At 34.6% G+C, this 19702-nt stretch overlaps 1 protein-coding gene and 1 long non-coding RNA gene across 11 annotated transcripts in view; both read right to left on the bottom strand.

The window, feature by feature from the left end:
- Galphaq (G protein alpha q subunit) overlaps positions 1-19424 on the bottom strand; it is a 146741-nt gene extending 127317 nt beyond the window's left edge. For all 9 annotated transcript variants that reach the window (XM_076792521.1, XM_076792513.1, XM_076792516.1 and 6 more), the window contains exon 1: positions 19173-19424. In XM_076792521.1, coding sequence (XP_076648636.1) covers positions 19173-19290 — 118 coding nt within the window. In that variant the 5' untranslated portion in view covers positions 19291-19424. The remainder of the gene's footprint in view (positions 1-19172) is intronic.
- Positions 1-19702, bottom strand: part of LOC143356654 (uncharacterized) — a 707545-nt gene that overhangs the window by 222890 nt on the left and 464953 nt on the right. The window lies entirely within an intron of this gene.

Raw genomic sequence — 19702 nt, 5'->3', positions numbered from 1 at the left:
TCTGAATCAGTATCCTGATAACAGACCTACATCGAGACCTTACAACCTCGAGGATAACGCGACAACGCTCCGACAACCGAGTCGGTGCTCAACAAAAGTATTTCATGTTCCGATAAAACGATTAAATAGAAAATACTAAGGTAAATTGATTTACATTCCCGAACAAAACGATAGTATACACGTGATATCTTTAATTTCTCATGTTATAATTATAGTAGTGTGAAAACTCTGAATGCTATGTGACAACTTTCTACGAATACATATGTATATGTAAACATAGCTGACATTGGCATTACATCAATCAATTGTCTCGGTGTTAATATAAACGCGCCAATGATCACGCACACAGACTGATAGCAAACTTCTATAATAAAAATGTATCTTTCATATTACATCAGTTATAAATACAGAAATAAATAAATAATGTGTAGAGCCTTCATGGTTCTCAATCACTTCTGTCGTGGATGGTTGGTAAGGATTTATACAAGTCTTTAATTGTAGATTGGGAAATATTTTCTCATTCTTTTCGAACGCAGGTTAAGTCGTGCAAATTTTCAAATTACCTGCCTTCCATGTAGTTATTATAATTACCAATACACCTATTTCTATCATTAAGAAATGTTCGTACATTGTCATCCTTTCATGAATAAGATAATAATTGTAGAGGGCAGTTATATCGCTCTTCCTCGACTATGTGGTACTGCGCTGTAGCCTACAAATGCGTGTTATATATTATTATTGTAGTAAGTGCGTATATTTGAACATGTTTTATGAACAATATTCTTCTTGCTGATAAATGCGATTAACAAGGTAATGTCTAATCATGTTCACAAACAGTTTTCCGCTTCTCCAGAAAAACATACTTTTTTGAGTTGTGTGGCCTTTGTAGCGAAGGTGCACCTTATGACCATATCGAAAAAGGTGAACGAGCAGGTTATGAACCGCAAGAAAAGCACACATGTTATTGGTTGCTCCATAAATATTCACTTCTTGAAAGACTCCGCTTCTAGAGCCCCAAGAATAGGTAGTTATCGAGCTATAGATTTACTTTTAATTTCAATATTCATAATTCCTATTCTACGATGAAATTTTCCAATTTTTGTCATTTTCACAATTTCTCGTAGATCTGTTTTCACATTTTAGCAGTAACAGGTTTTATCGTTATTGTCATCGAGGATGTTTGCATTATTTTATTCTGTGTGATTATTAGTATGTTATTAGATCTCTTATAATGGATTTCATTTAAGTGTTACTATTTTTAGTGTTATCTTATTTTTCGTTTATTTTAACTGTTAGCGTATCCGACTCAGCTGCACTCACGCTCAATCACGCTGCGAAATTCCAAATACATTGACAAATTCAATCACCGTCATTTATTTAGTTATTGATCATAAAACATTATACAACGAAACATTGAGTCTTCAATCTACTTCCATCATAGTCTATCCAATCATTTCCCAATGCCACGCACTTACTCACCATCTTCTCGTGATATTCATTGAGCAGTGACAGTAAATGTTTGCAACAATTAACATCATTGACAAAGAGTGAATTTCCCTAATAATCTGTAACGTTATTAAATCCTGTGGTGGCCGCATACGTAATATACATAAGTACGGTTGATATAGCCGCCCCCGACTGCTGCTAATATTTATCTACAACGCGTCGCGTCGACCGACTGTCCGTTTTCCGGGACATTACTTACAATATACACCTAGGGTAGACCTTATTTTTGTACCAAAAAATTTCTATTGCCCCCCCCCCCCCCCGAATTGTGACATTTGTTGAGAAAATGATCTGGTAAAAATTTGGGGTCATGGGACACACAAAGCGCATCAAATCTGAAAATTTTCAATTTTTTAAATCTTGACATAAATATACGTTATGATATATCGTTGAATTTGTCTTTTTTTCTCCTTAAGGATACATACATAGCATAAACAGTTGTTAATAGGAAAAACATCATCCATGACCTCGAAAACTTGAAAAAATGACCTTAACAAATTTTTTTCCTCGCACTATATTCACTTCCTTATATACTCCAACTTTTGTTTGAAGAGTTTTTTAATATATATTGCAGATCCTGTCTAAATTCTTAATACATACAACATACAAAGTCTTAAAATGCTTGCTACTGACGAATCCGTCAGCAAATCTGAGACGAAATTGTTCGATGTCATCTCTTTTCGAAATTTACATAATATCCATAATGACTACTTTTTTCGATCTTAGAACTGTTTTTCTTTTGTAGATTGAAGTGTTAATGAATTTGTTTAATATCTACATCAGTTATGTATATATGAAAAAACTCTTCAAACACAAGTAGTAATATATAAGGAAATGAATATAATGGCAGGAAAAAATTTTTTTTCAAGGCCCCTTTTTCTAGTTTTCGAAATCATGGATGTCTTTTCTATTAACAACTGTTTATGCTATGTATGCATCCTTAAAGAGAAGAAAAGACAAATTCAACGACATATCATAACGTACATTTATGGCAAGATTAAAAAAATTCAAAATTTTCCAATTTAATGCGCTTCTGGTGACCATGATCAAATCGACCCCTTTTTTTCAGATAATTTTCTCAACAAGTGTCACACTTCTGGGGGGTGAATCTAAAAAATTGTTGCAAAATAATCTTCGTCAAGTGTAGCTAAGGTCCACCCTAATGTGTACCCTCGCCCATAAGTATTAAAACACCCTTGAAAACGAATACTTTTTAAAATTACTCCAAAAGACTTGAGTTTTTTAAGATGTTAGAAGGATTAGTATACTAAATAGTGTGTGAAAAACTTTTTAAAAAATTGTTATTAGTCGGAATTTGTGAAGAAAAAAATGAAGGTCATGATTTTTAACTTTTTTCTCTGTGCCTACAACGAAAATTTGAACCATGTCTTTTGTAAATCTAAATGAGCTATATGTACACGGGTGCAAAGTTTTATCGAAATCAGGTGACGCTTAAAAAAGTCATAGGCTTTGAAAGATGTAAAAATCTTCGAATTTCGGTCTCGCAACTTATTTAACACTGATCGCCAAACTAGAAGCACCAAAAATTCCATAAAATCAAAGTAAGTTATTTACTGAAATAAAAATTGAAAAAAATTAAATGTATGATACCGAGTAGTCCTCCAACATTCTTGCACGTTACAGATCCTAATCAAATTTTGTACAACGAATGTATCAACGTAAAAATTCATTTTAAAACCTGCACAAATAATTTCGTCACCCACATATGGGAGACGTGGCATTCAACGTGTTAAATCGCATTTTCCCACAATTTTTGCCATTTTTAACCATTTATGGCTCATGGCAACCTTAATCGATTTCATTGAAACTACGTCTATATATCCAATTTAAATAGAACTACGAAAAGCAAATTTTAAATTTTTATTACAGACACAGATACAACAGTTAAACATCGTGACCTTCAGCTTTTATTCGCAATTTCCATCAATAATTTTTAAATCTCATTTTTTATACACCAGTCATTCTTTCTAACATCTCAAAAAGACTCGAGTCGTTTGTACCAATTTCAAAGAAGTTATCCTAATATTTCTGGACGGGGGTGTATATCGCAGTGTGGCGTGCACTTCAAACAATTTTCATATCGTCAATTCTGGAGTGTCCGTATTTTTACTTCGGACGACATCCACAATTTTTTCAATATTTCCCAGCTATTATAAACTTACCTCCTTTTTAATCAATTGCAAAATACAGGACGTACAAAATTTTTTTCAACTAAAATCATTTTTATTAGATACTCTTATGTTTTCGCTATAAGCACTCGAAAACTCTTTTTCATCGGTTTGTTGGTTCAGCCGTTATAATTGAATGAAAAAAGTTTGACGTTGTATTTTATACATCTGTAAAATCAACAATTTGTAAGATTTCGAAAAATCCTTTGAGGTACGTGTATATACACTCCTAAAAAAATTGAAAGGATCACCTCTACGAACCCGACAAATTGGGTCAACTTCAAATGACCATAACTCCGGCAAAAATAGTTGTATCCATATCGCTAAAAAATCATTTGAGACCTGAAGTCTCTACTTTCAAATGCTTTTTCAAATTTTTAGCTATGTTACTTTTTAACACAGAAGATAAAGAAGAGAAGAAGACCTTATATACGATAAGATAAATTTTATGGTGAGATACATTTTTTTGATAAATCGCGTTAACATAGAAACCTTGTTGTCGAACATAGTGCGATTTTTTGTTCGAGTTATGCAACATTGATGTAAAAATGGTCTGTTTAAAGTTACCGGTTCGCATAAGATGAGGCTAATAGCGCTAGTTCGTCACATTGGCTCGAGCGTGCTCTCTTAGGCCTAGTTCAGACACGGCGGAATCCGCGCGTTTCCGACCGCGCGATTTGAACCGCGTGAAAATTGGTAGTTGTTCAGAAAGAGGCGACGACCTGCGGATATGCAGGAGACAAGTCGAAGCGATTCATGCTAGCACACATTCGAAATGCGCGTAATCCGTTAAACAACTAAACGCTCTCATAAGAGCCATAGTATATAAATAGAATCGCGCGGACACAGCGCGGATTTTGTTTTCTGTGCTCTAATGGCGGCAAATATCATAAATATGTACCTAAGTTATTAGTTTCCTTTACATTCTATTGAAATTCCATTTTGTTGCAGTCGATATGTAGCCTTTGCAGAAAACATAGGCGTTAGGGTGGCTCTTATTTTCAGCATTTGAATTTTTTACGACACCTCCCAGGATTGTCCCAATTAATAAACAAAAATCTGTGCAAAGTTTGAGCTCGATCGGATAACGGGAAAGCGTGTCCCTTGGCCCTTAAATATTAAAATAATGAATTAAATGCTCATAAAATAGTTTTTCTCGAATATCTTCAAAATTATGGACTGCATCGAAAAATATATTAGACGAAGCCTATACAGGGTGTCCCAAAGCGTTTCAAGTTCTTGAAAGGTGCGGTTCCTGAGGTCATTTGAAGCGACATTTTCCTTTGCAAAAATGTCCGCCCCGGCTTTGTTAAGGAGTTATTAACGAAAAACACGGACCAATCGGAGTGCTCGGCAGCAAAATCCACTGAGCAAAAGCGTTGGTGTCGCGCCGCGGTGATGTAGTGAACAAGAGAAGGAGCAGAAGTTGATTTATAATCATTAGAACCCGCTTATTCGGCCGTAAATGCACTTGCTGCTTCGAAATGTGTGTCACTGAGCTATTGGGAGACGAACTGCATTACTGACTTCAGGTATGACAGTGCCGAAAGTTAAGGGTTAAGTTAAGGGTTTACGATCAGGTCAACGAACTGCATATCTGGTGGTGGATAGTAGGTATACGACAACCTAAGGGATGTGCTGTCAAGTCAACGATCCTGACTTTCACTTTCACTTTCTTATCGATAAATTAATCATATGTTTATTTCACACAGATGCCGTGAAATTTTTCCACACTCACAATCACTGTTCACATTTGTCAACACATTGCTATGTACTAATAACAATTGCAATATCACTTGTATTGGAGCGTAAATCACAACAATCAGTTAATGTGATCACGAGATTGCGAATTTCATGCATTTTTAGCAAAAATGAGTAGGTGCATTGTAAAAGAGAAGAAAGATTAAATTAATTTTAAAACACCAACTTATTATTTTCTATTTGCAATAGCAGCAGCCAACTTTTATTTTGCATAAAAATGCGCAGACTAGTTATTATTTGAAATATGAGACGGACGATTTTTTGGAACAGTTAATCAACTAATCACTGGTTTGCGGATTTTTATGCAAAATAAAAGTTGTCTGTTGCTATAGAAAGGACACGAGCCAAACAGACATTTGATTCTTACTTTAATCATTTTAACAAGTTGACAATAGTAAGTTCGCGTTTTTAAATTATTTTAATCTTTCTACTATTTTACGATGTTCGAAGAATTAGTATACTAAATAATGTGTAAAAAAACGTGAAAGTCAGGATCGTTGGCTGAGCCGCACATCCCTTAGGTTGTCGTATACAGTGAATTCTCGATATATGTCAACAACATGGGTCTTGTCAGCATTGTGTATCATCCAGGAGATATACCCCAACCGTGTTATGTTTACACTCGTAGCCCCTCGCGGAGTATACCCCGCGGTAGTGGGGATAATCCCGCGACGTTTATCATGCAGGGCTTGGCGACATATTTAGAGAAATCACTGTACCTTCTATCCACTACCAGGTGTGCAGTTCGTTGACTTGACCGTACGTCCCTTAACTTTCAACACACATTTCAAAGCAGCAAAGTACATTTAAGGCTGAATAAGCGAGTTTTAAATACAAATTTCCGCTTCTTCTCTTGTTCACTGCATCACTACGGCGCGACACGAACGCTTTTGCTCAATGGATCCTGCTGCCCAGCCAGACTATCCCCGCCACGTCATCGTGCGCCGTAGTCGCGCTCTTATTGGTCCATGTTTTTCGTTAATATGTTATATTTCAGCATCCGCTTACATTGTATGTCGTCTGTCGTCGCTGGGTCTTCGACGTTCGGCGCTCGTCGGTCCTCGTCGGCCGTCGTCGCCGTTTATTCGTCGAGCTGGCAAAAGTTATCCGAAGATTTATTCGAAGCCTTCGAATAAATCTACGGATAAAAATGCTAAATACAGTCCAATTTGTACCGTGTTTAGTGTCATTTTAATCAGAAGAATGCCACGAATTAGTTGGCGCAAGCCCCACAAAAAAATCATGAAAAACAATGAAGTTTTGCAATTGGATTGGTAGTGGTGTCACACCGATATCTCGCGACTCTGCGAGCTCGGAACTTCAAAGACCAGCGACCGACCAACAGCCTACAATGTAAGCAGACGGAGAATCGTGCATTATTGGCAATTTATGCTTTTATGTTTTTAATCAGAACAATATTGTTAATACGAATGAGTTGTACAGCTTATCCCGATCGAAATGAGTCCAAACACGACATCATTTGGACTGTCTTTAATGAGATTGTAATTTTTATCGTAAAATTAGGTATCAGTGAAACTTGTTCGATTACACTCGAATTGGACCTCATTTTCATCAGGAAAATCCCCTCCATTAGCTCGTCACAATTTTATGAGGATATATTGAAAAATCTAAAAGTTTAAACTCTCATTCGTGCGGGATTCTCCATCCGCTTACATTGTATGTCGTCTGTCGTCGCTGGGTCTTTGATGCTCGGCGCTCGGCAAAAGTTATTCGAAGATTTATTCGAAGCCTTCGAATAAAAGATACAGATAAAAGATGAAAAAATTATTCGAAGTTCGAATAAATCCGCTTCGAATAAAAAAAATTATCTTTATTCGTCGGATAAATTCTCGTCGAATAAAAGTATTTATCCGATACTCGACGGATAAAGATACTTTTTTTATTCGAACCTTCGAATAACGAATAAAAATATTTTTATCTTTTATTCGTTATTCGAAATTTTTATTTAGATACATATTTTGCCCAACTCTGCTCTACACCAGGGGTTCCCAAAGTTTTACCTAGGTGGGCCAAATTGTAAATTCTGAAATATTTGGCGGGGCAAAAAAAAAAGTGTTATGGAAAAATACGTTCAAATCGATAAAAAGTTAGACACAAGCGAAAGATTTATACTAATTTTATAGCATAATCGTTCTTTATTTATGAGAATAATTACTTTTTATAACAAAATGTTTATTAACGTAATTCAAAAATAATTGAACAAAAATAACTAAATAATTTCAAATAAAGACAGAAAAAATAATAAATTCATCAAGCAGCGGTTGTGCAGTTGTTGTTTTCTTTTAATAATATCATTAAACCTTGGTTCTAAGTCGGCTGAATATATTCTTAACACCGCTTGTAAATGTTTATCGATTAATTTTGATCTCAATTTGTACTTATTAATAATCATGATTAGGGCAATTTTTTCGTATATACACGATGGGGCACCAGATATTACCACTTTGATTTACGTTATTATTATTATTCTTTATTATGAAGGACAATTTTGAGTTTTGAAACGGAACCATATATTTTCTTATGCACCTTAACCTATGCGTGTGGAAAAATGATTAGTGTAGGAATTATTTTAATTTAAATATTACAAAGAAAAGCTTTGATAAAGAAAAAAGTTTACGCACAAACTTTGTACGATGTAGTAAAATATCGCCTGACGTCTTACAAAATGTGTAAGGTGCAGATGTTCCAAGCATGTTGAGATGTGAATAGACTTTACATTGAATATTTTTTTGTAAATAATTATTAAATAAATAAAATTATCGTTAGTAAGAGAATGAGATTTGCTTAGCAATATTTAAATTAAAATAACTCCTACACTAATCATGTTTCGACATACATAGGTTAGTACTTTTTTTATAGAGAATAAAAGGCTGCATCAGAAAATGTTGGTGCATAAAAAATGTATGGTTCCATTTAAAAAATCCAAGTTGACATTCATAAGTCCTTAACGCATCCACCTATAAGAAAACCTAATAGTGGTTGCGATAAGAATTCTTGACTTCGACATATTCCTGTAATTCGATCAGTTCAAATTGCACATCTTCGGAAACATTTTGTGGATCCCAAGAAAATGGATCAGAAAATAAAGCAAATTCTTCCCCGTGATTCTTAAAATCATTAAAACGTTTATCAAATTCTCCCAACAAATTCTGTATAATTTCATAATATGTTTCCGACTGAAGAATTTTTCCGGCTAATGCTTTAGTGTTTTCTGTTACTAATATTCTACTCGATTCAAAATGAGATGTTTTCAATTTGAAGTTGTTCTTGTAATAATCGAAATTTTCGTTCTGTGGCTTCCACACAACAAAGAAGATTAAAAATAAGTCTAACAAGATTAAAAATAAAATTTATTTATTTTTTTGCAAAAATGTAAATGATCTCTATAAATTCAAGATCGCGGACGATCTGAGATCGCAGGCCGTATTTCTCGAGTTTGCGGGCCGCACTTTGGGAACCCCTGCTCTACACTCTACAACCATAAGGGACACATATCCCAACTTGGCGTCAGAGTAGAAACTAGAAACACATGCGTGTGTAATCCGTGTGAGCTTAAAAGGTTGCAAGGTTTCACTTAAGCGACTTCTAATTATCGAGCGACTACCTACTATATCTCGTATTTAGTAAAAGCTATATTTGTATAGTGACTCGAACGTTTAAAATAGCACTGTGAAAAAAATATCGAAAAAGATTGTTTCAAGATAGAGTGTAAAACAACATTTTTATTTTGCTTTCCTTTCTTTAAATGGACTACTGAAGTTATCTTTTGTTGTGATATCTGTGGAAGAACGGATAAAGAATTTGACGCAAGTGTTTAACGATATTTAAAATATTTTGATTTTTCTTTGGATATCCAGTGATCCTACAGTATTTGTTCGAATATGCAAAAATGTCGTTCTGTTGTTAAAAAAAAGAAGGATCAAGCAAGCAACATATTACTTCGTACCAGTCGCCAAGTTCAAGTAGTCCCCAAAGTTGAAAATGAGAAACTTATCTTATGAAATGTCACGTAAACTAACGGAAATAGAACTGGCATGGTAAACACAAAAATTGCTTGTTTTTTTATATCGAATAATATTGGATAAAAATTTTTTTGATTTATAGTTACAATTAAAGAACATCAACAATCAATTAACAATAATTTTATAAAAATAACACGACAGATATAACCGGTTCAATATCGGTTAAAATCTGTATGTTGTTCGATTGCTAGTAGCAATCAGCTTTGAAAATGTTACAATACAATTGACAATAAGATGTTAACAATAAGATTTTTGTGATATCTATGTATAGACGCTCTTAGCAGTTCATAGCTTAGAAGTTGTCTTAAATGGTCATAAATAAAATAATCAACGTTTATTATACAATAGTATTTTGAACTAAACATAAAAATACCTAACTACATTTTGGTCCAAAATTTATTGAAACTCTCCCTTAGTATAAATTTAATATAGAGTCGGTAGAAATTAGTAAAGATATCATATTTATGCACTTTTGCGCTAACGAAATGCCAAATTATTTTCATTTATCCACCATGTATAGAACGTATCCATCCTTATTGAAAAATTGATAAGTTTTTACTCGATATATGTCCATAATACGGGTCTACCCAGGGATATATATCGGCTAGAAGATACTATTCTTTGATACTCTAACGAAAAAGGACGAACGTAGAAAAGGACTGCGAAGCTGTTTGGCCTCTCACGGGGTACAATACCCCGCAGCAGTGAGGATAGTTCTGGGACTTTTATCGGCGAGATATTTGGGAAATATATCGAGTAAACATTGTATATGATTATTTTTTCCTCCTAATATAAATATTTGTAAAGACACCATTGTTATCTTCAATAGATTGCAAACAGATACTATTCCCAAAAATAAAAAAAGAGACTAAAAAAGAAATTATTAAGAAAGTCACTTAATACTATATATGTATGTACACATCTCTTACTTACTTACTTACACATCTTTTACTTTCATTGTAAACTCTCGAATGGAACTTCGGGCCACTTTTACCTAATGTTGCAAACTCTACATCAAACATGTCATTTTATAACTTCTAACTGTAATTATTAGGTATGTATTTATACCATGGTTAACTGGAATCACTCGAATACCATAGTTGCGCAGTAATAGATTATTTTATAATTACTTTTATAATTGATTACAAAAAGTAATCAAGGCGATCGTAATAATTAATCAATTAATAGTTTCTGTAATAAATCAATAATCATTAGTCGGTAATCTGTAATGGTAGAATGAATAAATTCATGAGTCGATTACTTTATTCTTTTACTGAAACTGACGTTTCATGTAGTCCTATGTTTGTTGATGATTTCTTCTTGTAGTGTCATTTGCGGGGCATGGAAGCGGTAGTGAATGTTATTGTTGATATCCTCAGTATAATAACTCAGTTCTACATATTGCGCTCATGCTCTCCAGTGGAAGTATGTAGTACTAACGTCCAACACGGTAATAGTACAGGGAATAAAACTTGATTTATTTTGCTAATATAATTCATTTTTTTTAAGCACCATTGAGTCTCTGGAATATGATTTAAATAAATAAAATTTACTATAAAAAAAGTGATTGTTCTGTCATCCGTACACTTTTGTTTCCCCGCTGGTTCGGATGTATAATGTAGAAAATTCTACCTACTGTAGTACATTTGTAGTTTGTGTTTGCATTGATTAGCTGAAGTTTTTTATTTTCTGATATAGTGACGACATTCCTGATAATACGCATGCAGATAAACATAACTCAACATTTAATTTTACTATGTAAATAATTTATTTTTCTGATAAATCATTAAATACGTGCAGATTTTCTAGAAACTGTTCGTTACTATTATAACTACCATAGCACACAATTTATGAGTTAATCATAATAAAGAGAAATAATCATTTCGTAATTAATACTTACTGAATTAATCGTGACTTTGATTGCATTTGCTTTTATTACTAAAGCTATTCATGAATTATGATTATTAGATTAGTTACTAATCGTTATCATTAATAATGAACATAATTTCGCGTTAGTTACAATCGTTAATCATTAATCAAATTACTTTTTGCTCAACTCTGTCGGATATTAATGTAGAAAAGGATAATGAGTAAATTTCATTTAAAGCAGCCTACATGAAGCATCGCACGCTTCATCGAAATTTATCGCGCAACTTGTACATATAGGGTGTAAACAAATGAATGGTCGTGACTACAGGGTATGAACTTAAAGTTTACATCTCGAAATTGATAGATATTAAGAGAAAGATGTCCCAAAGTTATTAAAAACGTTAAAAATTATTAGTGAAGTTTATTTTGTTGTCAAACATTAGGATGTTGGGCTCAGTAACGAGAGAAATAGTTTTCCCAATAATTTAAGAGAGTTTTAGGGGGTATTCTGGTTTTTCATACTCCAAAAGTCGATTTTTCAGCCATCCTGAGGCCATTCCGAATTGCAAGTTACGGTGTGCATGTAAGAACACGAATAAAAATAAAGATAAATGCATAAAAATTACACAGTATTTTTTGGAATATGCTCAAACATACAGTATACAACACAATATTTTCCTTGTACTATAAAAATTCAATAAACTTCTCCCCTAAATATCTCCCAAAAGCGACGCGTCCAATAAATAATACCCCCATAATATACACACCCGTCTAAACTGTGCAAGAACTCGTACAAGACGTATCAACCGAAAGAACTGGAACTTCGTATTCTTACAATTAAACCCAATAATGTTTTCTCCTTGCCCGTCTAAGTAAAGTAATCCATAATCTCCATATACAGAGAATGTACAAAGAGAATTTTAAAATGTCCACAAATAGTAATATCGTTAAATCTCTAAAACCCATTTATAGTATTCTCTCCATTGCTGTGAAAACTTCGGGTCTGCAGAGTCACAGTTACAGAAGATGTACTACGACATTCTTTGTAATGTCCCGAACGTAGAGAAAGATAGTGATTGAAAAAGAACGAGAAACTGAAGTTCGATGCGCTCGGCAAACATTAAAGGACTCGTGCAAGCTCAGCCTATGAAATTCAAAAATCGTATTCGTCCCGTCTTTCTAATTAAAGTGACACCAAACACGATATAATTACGAACATAAATACATACAAGCGATTAAAGTTTCAGACTTCACATTTACAGAATTCGTGTCTCTACCATAAATGTGAAACCCAAAACTTCAATTGGTTGTTACATAAGTAATTATATTCGTAATCGTGTTTGTTGTCATTCTTGTTAGAAAACGAAAAATTCCAATCTTTCATCTTTTTCCGAATTCACTTTTTTCTTTTTCACTCTCTGCCTCTGTTTTTTCCATATCGTCCTCTATCTCACGCCGGAAACTTTAGTCACTTATTAAACGAGTAATTATAATCGTAATTATAACGTGTTGAATATCATTTTGCTCAGAAAATACGAATGCAACGATAAAAGTATCATAAAAAAAAATTAGAAAAGCTGCAATCTTCTGCTACGCTTGCATTAGTGTGACTCTTACTGATACTCGATAACTCGCTGGTTCGGTCACTGGTTCAACGCGGGATCCCCCCCCCCCCCCCGACAAGGATACAATTTTATCAGTTACGGTCAGAGTAGCCAGGCAGGCGGGCTTGTATTCCTCTCAAAATGCTTCCTCTTTTACTACTAAATGTAGTTCGATTTGCCTCTAACGATACTAGCGACGACTCTCTGCACGAGAGAGTCGTGATAGGGGAATTTGATGGTGGAGGTGAAACGTAAATACTCTACGCTGTCACTTCTGGTTACGGTACAGGTCCTTTTCACAGTTACGGAGAGAATAGTGTAGAATGAACAATTACGTATATAGAGAAATTGTAGAGGATCGTTTTATATTTTGCAAGAAAATGATACAGTGCCGTGAATAATTATAATGAGAATAATTATAAATTATAGTTTTATTATGGATACACATGGTTATAGTTGACTAGGGAAAACTGTTGTGTCCAAACAATTTTTTGTTTTCATTGCTCAGTACAAACTAGCAGCAGAATGTCGCAATACATGGCTGATAAACTTGCGAATATTTACGAACTCAATTATTACTTTCATTTCTTTTTGGGCGGTTGTTTGTTTTCTTTTGTTATATATATTTGGGTATATATATAATTATATATTTATAAATAATATAAAGTAAGTAGTAGTAGTAGTAGTAATATATTTATTTATTATATATTTATATATTTATTTTTTTGGGTATATATATTATTTATATATATATATATATATATATATATAAAAATATATATTTGTGTATGTATAGCTTATTTCCATATCAAGGATGGTTGAATAGTTTCACAGCAAGATTTGTAATTTTTGCAAAATCTCTACAAGTATGTATAAAAATATTGAAAAGCATAAATTGAGTCAGATTAAATCAATTCGTGGGCATTTATAGTACCTGATACTAGAAAGTGTAGGCGTGTCTCTTTTTTTGGTAGAAAAAATTTTAAAATATTCGAATAGAAACTCCTTACAAAAATATTATTTTGAAATACATAGATATAGAAAATTATGTTATCGTGTGCAATGAGTAAATCGAAATTTTTTTAATAGACCTAACATATTTATAGATACAATAGGATTGGAAATACAATGGAACCTCGATAACTTGCACATCAATATGTAACTCGAAAAACCTCTATAAGACGAAAATTCTCTTCACCCCCTTCCGCTCTCAGCTGTAAAAACCTCTACAACTCGAACTAAAACTTTCTCAACTCGAACCATTTATCACGTGTTAAAGTATGTATTTTACCTATACAATTCGAATTCAGAAGAGCTCTGGCCTCTAATTAACTCTAAATCAACGGCTTCCCTCGGGTCAATTGTTTATTTCTTTATGCAATGCACGCGTCTTGCTCGCAAAGGCAGTTGGCTGTGGAACATTGTATGAATAAGTTAAGGCACAATTGTCTTGTCTTTCTTTACATCTTCACAAGTCGAAAAGTTAATAGTCATACAAAATCTCTATAAATCTTTCCCCTAAGTTCCCTTTCTTTGAGGTTCGAGTTATCGAAGTTCCACTGCAGTATAAAATTTGAAAATAATCAATGATACTACTAAGTCAGTCATGAAATTAATATTAAACATATAATAACGTTAACAAAAGACAAAGAAAATAGATAGTACAAATTTTGCAAATATTAGGATAATAATAGAAAATAGTCCTTTCATTCATATTATATCATCTTATATTTATGTTAAGCAAGTTCCTTCTGCATGTACAAAGAAAAATTCTTCCGGGAATAAATAAATACAATTTTGAAGTATATTTATTTCGCGTTATGTGTATACATACTATGTATTATATGTATATATAATTATATCTACCTATAAGCCTTCCTTCCATATCTACCTATAATGGTTTGTTCGTCACTGCAAATATAATTGAACTTCTAACTAATAAATTATGTAACTACAGGAAAATATTAAATAATAACATTCCTGTAAACAAACGATATAGTAACCATAAACAAATATGACTAGCTGCGTATCAGGGTTTACAATTAGATGTAACGTTACATACTAATATTAAATAAAAATTAAAAAATTTTATGTAGATATATTTTTAGCAATATTACGTACACATTACTATTATACATTTACAAAATTGCATTGTTACTCAAAAATATTGATTGATACCTCTTAATTAATAGAACACCGTAATTTTCGAAATTGGCATGAAATCTGTAAAATCAGAATTTGAAATGTGAGAGATTTCCGTTATTCAATCATTCTAAAATTTTGAACAAATATTATTTTCTTAAAGTCTTACAATTTAGGAGGGTAAGAAAAATTGTTGACCCCCCATAACTAAGGAGCATCCTAATGTAGATGTCATTTGTTCCAATTTACAATCATACTTCGATGTGTAGTACATCCAATATAATAAGTACTCAAAAATAAGTACTCCGATATTCATGAAGTAAAGAAGAGGCTATAAAAGTAACTAAACAATGATGATGGACGTTTTGAAGCAGATAGATAAGCAAAAATTTTGCGAAATCTAAAAGAAAGAAATAATGCCCTTTTGGCAAGGTGTATGTAAACGAAGTGCACAGCCGTCCCTAGAGGTTGCGGGGCCCGAGGCAAGCCCGGGTCTGATAAAAAGACAATGTATACCTACATATAGTATAATAAAAAAGTAAGAAATTGGATGCCTCAACAATTGCAATTACATTTATTTATCTCTTATCAATTGTGGAAGTAACTAGCAATAAGTGCGGGGCCCTGGGCAAGTGCCCCGTTTGCCCGCTGCTAGATGCGGTACTGACGAATGTTTTAAATTGTTAGATATTTCAGGTTCCCTAACATTTCTAGTTATTTCTATTTTACAATTCGCTTACGGCCGCAATCTACGATTTCAATAATAAGGACGAAAAGACCACTTGGTTCGGGCCTATAGTTGCATGTCTCATTATAATAGTAATGAATATATTACTCATAGTAATAGTAGTGAAATTAAACTTATACATGTATCACGACATAATCAAATTATTGCAAAACTTTACTAACATACATGCATATATGTAGATGTCCCACGAATACTATTCGTTTGTGGCACGTGGTTCATCACCCCGAAACTAATATCATTAACTGACACATTAAAACGTATTAAGAGTTCAACAGTCGTTTCGTTCCAACCGTTAGTTTATCGCAGAAGTTTTTTATTTTTCATTATATCCTGATACGTACATTATAGTAAAAATAACCGGTCGGAGGTCACCTTTGGATTCATTTCGATACTATTTGAACTATCAAAAGCTGCACGACAAAGCAAAAGTGTGGTGCTCTTTCTTTAGAAATCTAATAATTGTACCATAGCTTATCTTCTCGAAGTGCCTATGAGGTATTTGCTGGAGCTTCGGTATAACATGTTCAATTGGAAATGTGTAACGCTTTTTTAATACAACGCATTCAAAAGTATTGTTTGAAAATAATCCCATATAAATTCCACATAGCACGAGTCACAGATGAGTCATGACTTATCTTAACACATTTTCGTCAGATATTTTTGTGAACCGCACAAAGCTTACTGTGGACGAAACCCACTGTAAATGGTGTATTTTCATTGTAAGATTTTTGTCTTCCGTAGAAGATTATTAATCGTGTGAATATTAGAAAGGTACTAATACTCAAACCGCTTGGAACTTGTTGCAAGTAAAATTCATTGATCGCAGAAACTTATTTATCGTTTAACATAAGATATTAATATAAAAAAAAGCAACACGCCTTTAAAGTTTTCAATACGGCGGTTACTTTGTTTAAATTGTTGTTAAGAACGTGTACGTGGATTTATCGAAATTTCGAACTTCCGGCGAAATAATTAATTCTTTAAGCGTAAATAGTTTAATATGGCTACACGATTTCAAAACCACAGTAGCTCTGGAAGTTCTTTTGTAAGTTGAAGTTATATACTATGTTGTATGTAATGAAAGTCGAAAGCACGCAGATGGACAAGATATAAAAGTGAGTACACGTAAGATCAATGTGAGCCTCTCGATAACTGTACTAATTTTAGAACAGAATCTCCCAATCGTAAATCATTTATTTGCTGATATAGATTAACGATGACACACAGCTAGGAAGCGAGTTTCCGTTTACACGAAATTTTCTGTTATTCTTACATTTTTTTTCCATCCAATATAACTTTGTAGAATTACCATAATGTCAAGTGAGACGCTATTAGACGTTATAAAATCGTACCGCGATAATTTCTCGTATGGGAAAATCGATCCGTTCAATCGGCGGTCCACAAAGTAACGGTGAGCGATAATAATAAAGCGGCTTTTAATATCTTAACAGTTTTCTAAAAACGCTCACCTCGCATTTTTACACGCCGTCGAGCCCAAGAAATCTATGCATAATCGTGAGAGATACGCATGCAATGGGATCGTCGTTGAAAACAAATTTAATCACCGACGGGTGATCCGTTGTTAAATAATTAACTATCGCGTTGCTCTTATTCGATCATCGTGTTATAATAAAAAGCTTGAATAGACTCGATAAGGAATTTTTATACATCTTACATTGAACAGCAAATAAAAATCTTGCAAGCAATATAACCCACTGGTAATCGTACTGTCGTAATTTATTAAATTGTGAATAACATCAATCGGCATGCAACCAGGAAAAAGTCGAATACACGATGCACCATTCGCGGGTAACAAAAAAAGTTTGTACGCGTCGATGACCACGTTATCGCAATTGATAAACGCCTCCGAGCACAATATGATACGTTAGCATTCATCTAGGTTCAATTAGTCAAATAATCTCAGAGAGTATGAGTCACGCACACTCGATACTCTCGTTTCAATAAACAGGAAGGTGACAAATATCATGTTTAAGCATGACCATTTTGTCGTAATTAATAACAAAGTCCAGCAAGTTTAAATTAGAGTAAGTACAGTATGAAACCGTTGTAATAAGATCACAACCAGTGTCGCCAGATCAAGACTTGTGCCCCACTCTAATTTCTCCTTCTACCGTAGTATTCCCCACGCTTCCGCTGTCGCGGGCCGGTCACGTGACGCATTTCGTCTCTGTCGTGCACAGCACTCCGGTACTGGCAGAAAGAGGGTAACTTTTTCCACTCAATTCGTGCTCCCTCCCCTCATCTGGCGACACTGATATCACAATACATACTAGATGTTCCAACAACCTATTAAACTTTCATTAGTTTTCAATATTCTACGTGCTGAATTCAGTTTCCGGCAATTTTTAAACTTTAAGACAACGGACGAACTGAATATCGCTCAAGATCTCAAAGAAATTCAAAATTGATTGCGTGATAAACAAAACAATTTGTCGCATCACCGGTCATTATCGATAAAAAAAAAACAAAATATGTTGGTAAAACAACCATTCGGTTCTAACTAGACTGCGGTTGTTTACGTAATCATAATCTAATTACACACTGAAAACATACTAAAGCACAATAGAATATACATACACGTATTATAATATGCATCACACATGGAGATTTACATATATACGTATATCTCATAATCGTGTAGCCATTCGAAATATAAATATAAATAATAGCACAAACGTCCACAGTTTAGTTGCGATTGCAAAAGACACCGGATATAGGAAATATTTGAGAATTCGTTGAACGTGTAACCTACACGAGGTATAACCTGTAAGGGACTTTACAGTTTGAAAGCCACGCCGACTTTCTTCCACACGGTGAACGCTAACAATAACAGTGTGGTCATTCGAGTTGAAACGAGACGAAAAACTTCGAGGTTTCGATAAACGCAGCTACTTGTATAGGGGCCGGTAGGAAGTTCTAGTATCGTGTAACAGTATGGTCGGGAGCTGTCAAGCGCACGCCGGCTATATACATAGATTGGAGCAACCACACTCTCTCCGATCGGTCTTAGATATACAGCAGGAACGGCGATCTATCGTTGAGAGGCACGAGATTCGCAAGCTGCGTGAATGAAACTAACATTCAGTGGTCCATTAGCGGAAACTTATCAACGGCACGACAGAAAGAAATCGGTGGCGGCACACCCGATGTTTTGATAGGGAGCGAGACCAAGACAGATAGCGATATGCGATACACGATACACTGTGTATTGGAGTATAGTTATCGGAAAAAAATGATATCACGTTTTACGAAACGTTGCGTATAAGTTACCGATTAAGATACGACTTACCCAATAATAGCAACTTGAGTTCCCGCCTGGCATCGCGCTTATCCTTTCGTAGTTGCCGCTCAATCTCTTGATTGATACGTTTCTGCTCCTTTGCCTCTTCCGATAGGCAGCACGCCATGGCTTAGGACGGCAGGATCCTCGGATAGAGGAGGAGCAGAGAAGAAAAATGTGAAGGATGAGGAAGAGGATGAGGAGGAAGAGGAGGAGGAGGAAAAGGAGAAGGGAGAGGGAGGGAGGAAGGGAGAGAGGGAACAAGCGATTTACGGTGGTGGCGAGTGATTGCTGAGCGACGAGGTTTGTCGTGCACAACAGCGGGCTCGATGGGCACGGTATCGTCGTCGGTGTCGGTATTACCTTGCCACCGCGAACAAGCGACGAAGTCTCGTCGCCGTCCTCGTGGTTTCTCTTCTTGCTTCCCTCTGGTCCTGGTAAACGCGAACGAAACTCTTTCCGACTTACCGCACCACCGTCACTACAGTCACTAGCACGCTTCACAACCACTTGTCCACGACGACGACGACGACGACGAC

The sequence above is a fragment of the Halictus rubicundus genome, chromosome 8, assembly GCF_050948215.1.
Source record: "Halictus rubicundus isolate RS-2024b chromosome 8, iyHalRubi1_principal, whole genome shotgun sequence".
NCBI lineage: Eukaryota > Metazoa > Arthropoda > Insecta > Hymenoptera > Halictidae > Halictus > Halictus rubicundus.
Note: the sequence above shows the minus strand (reverse complement) of the source record. Positions and strands in the feature narration are given on the sequence as shown.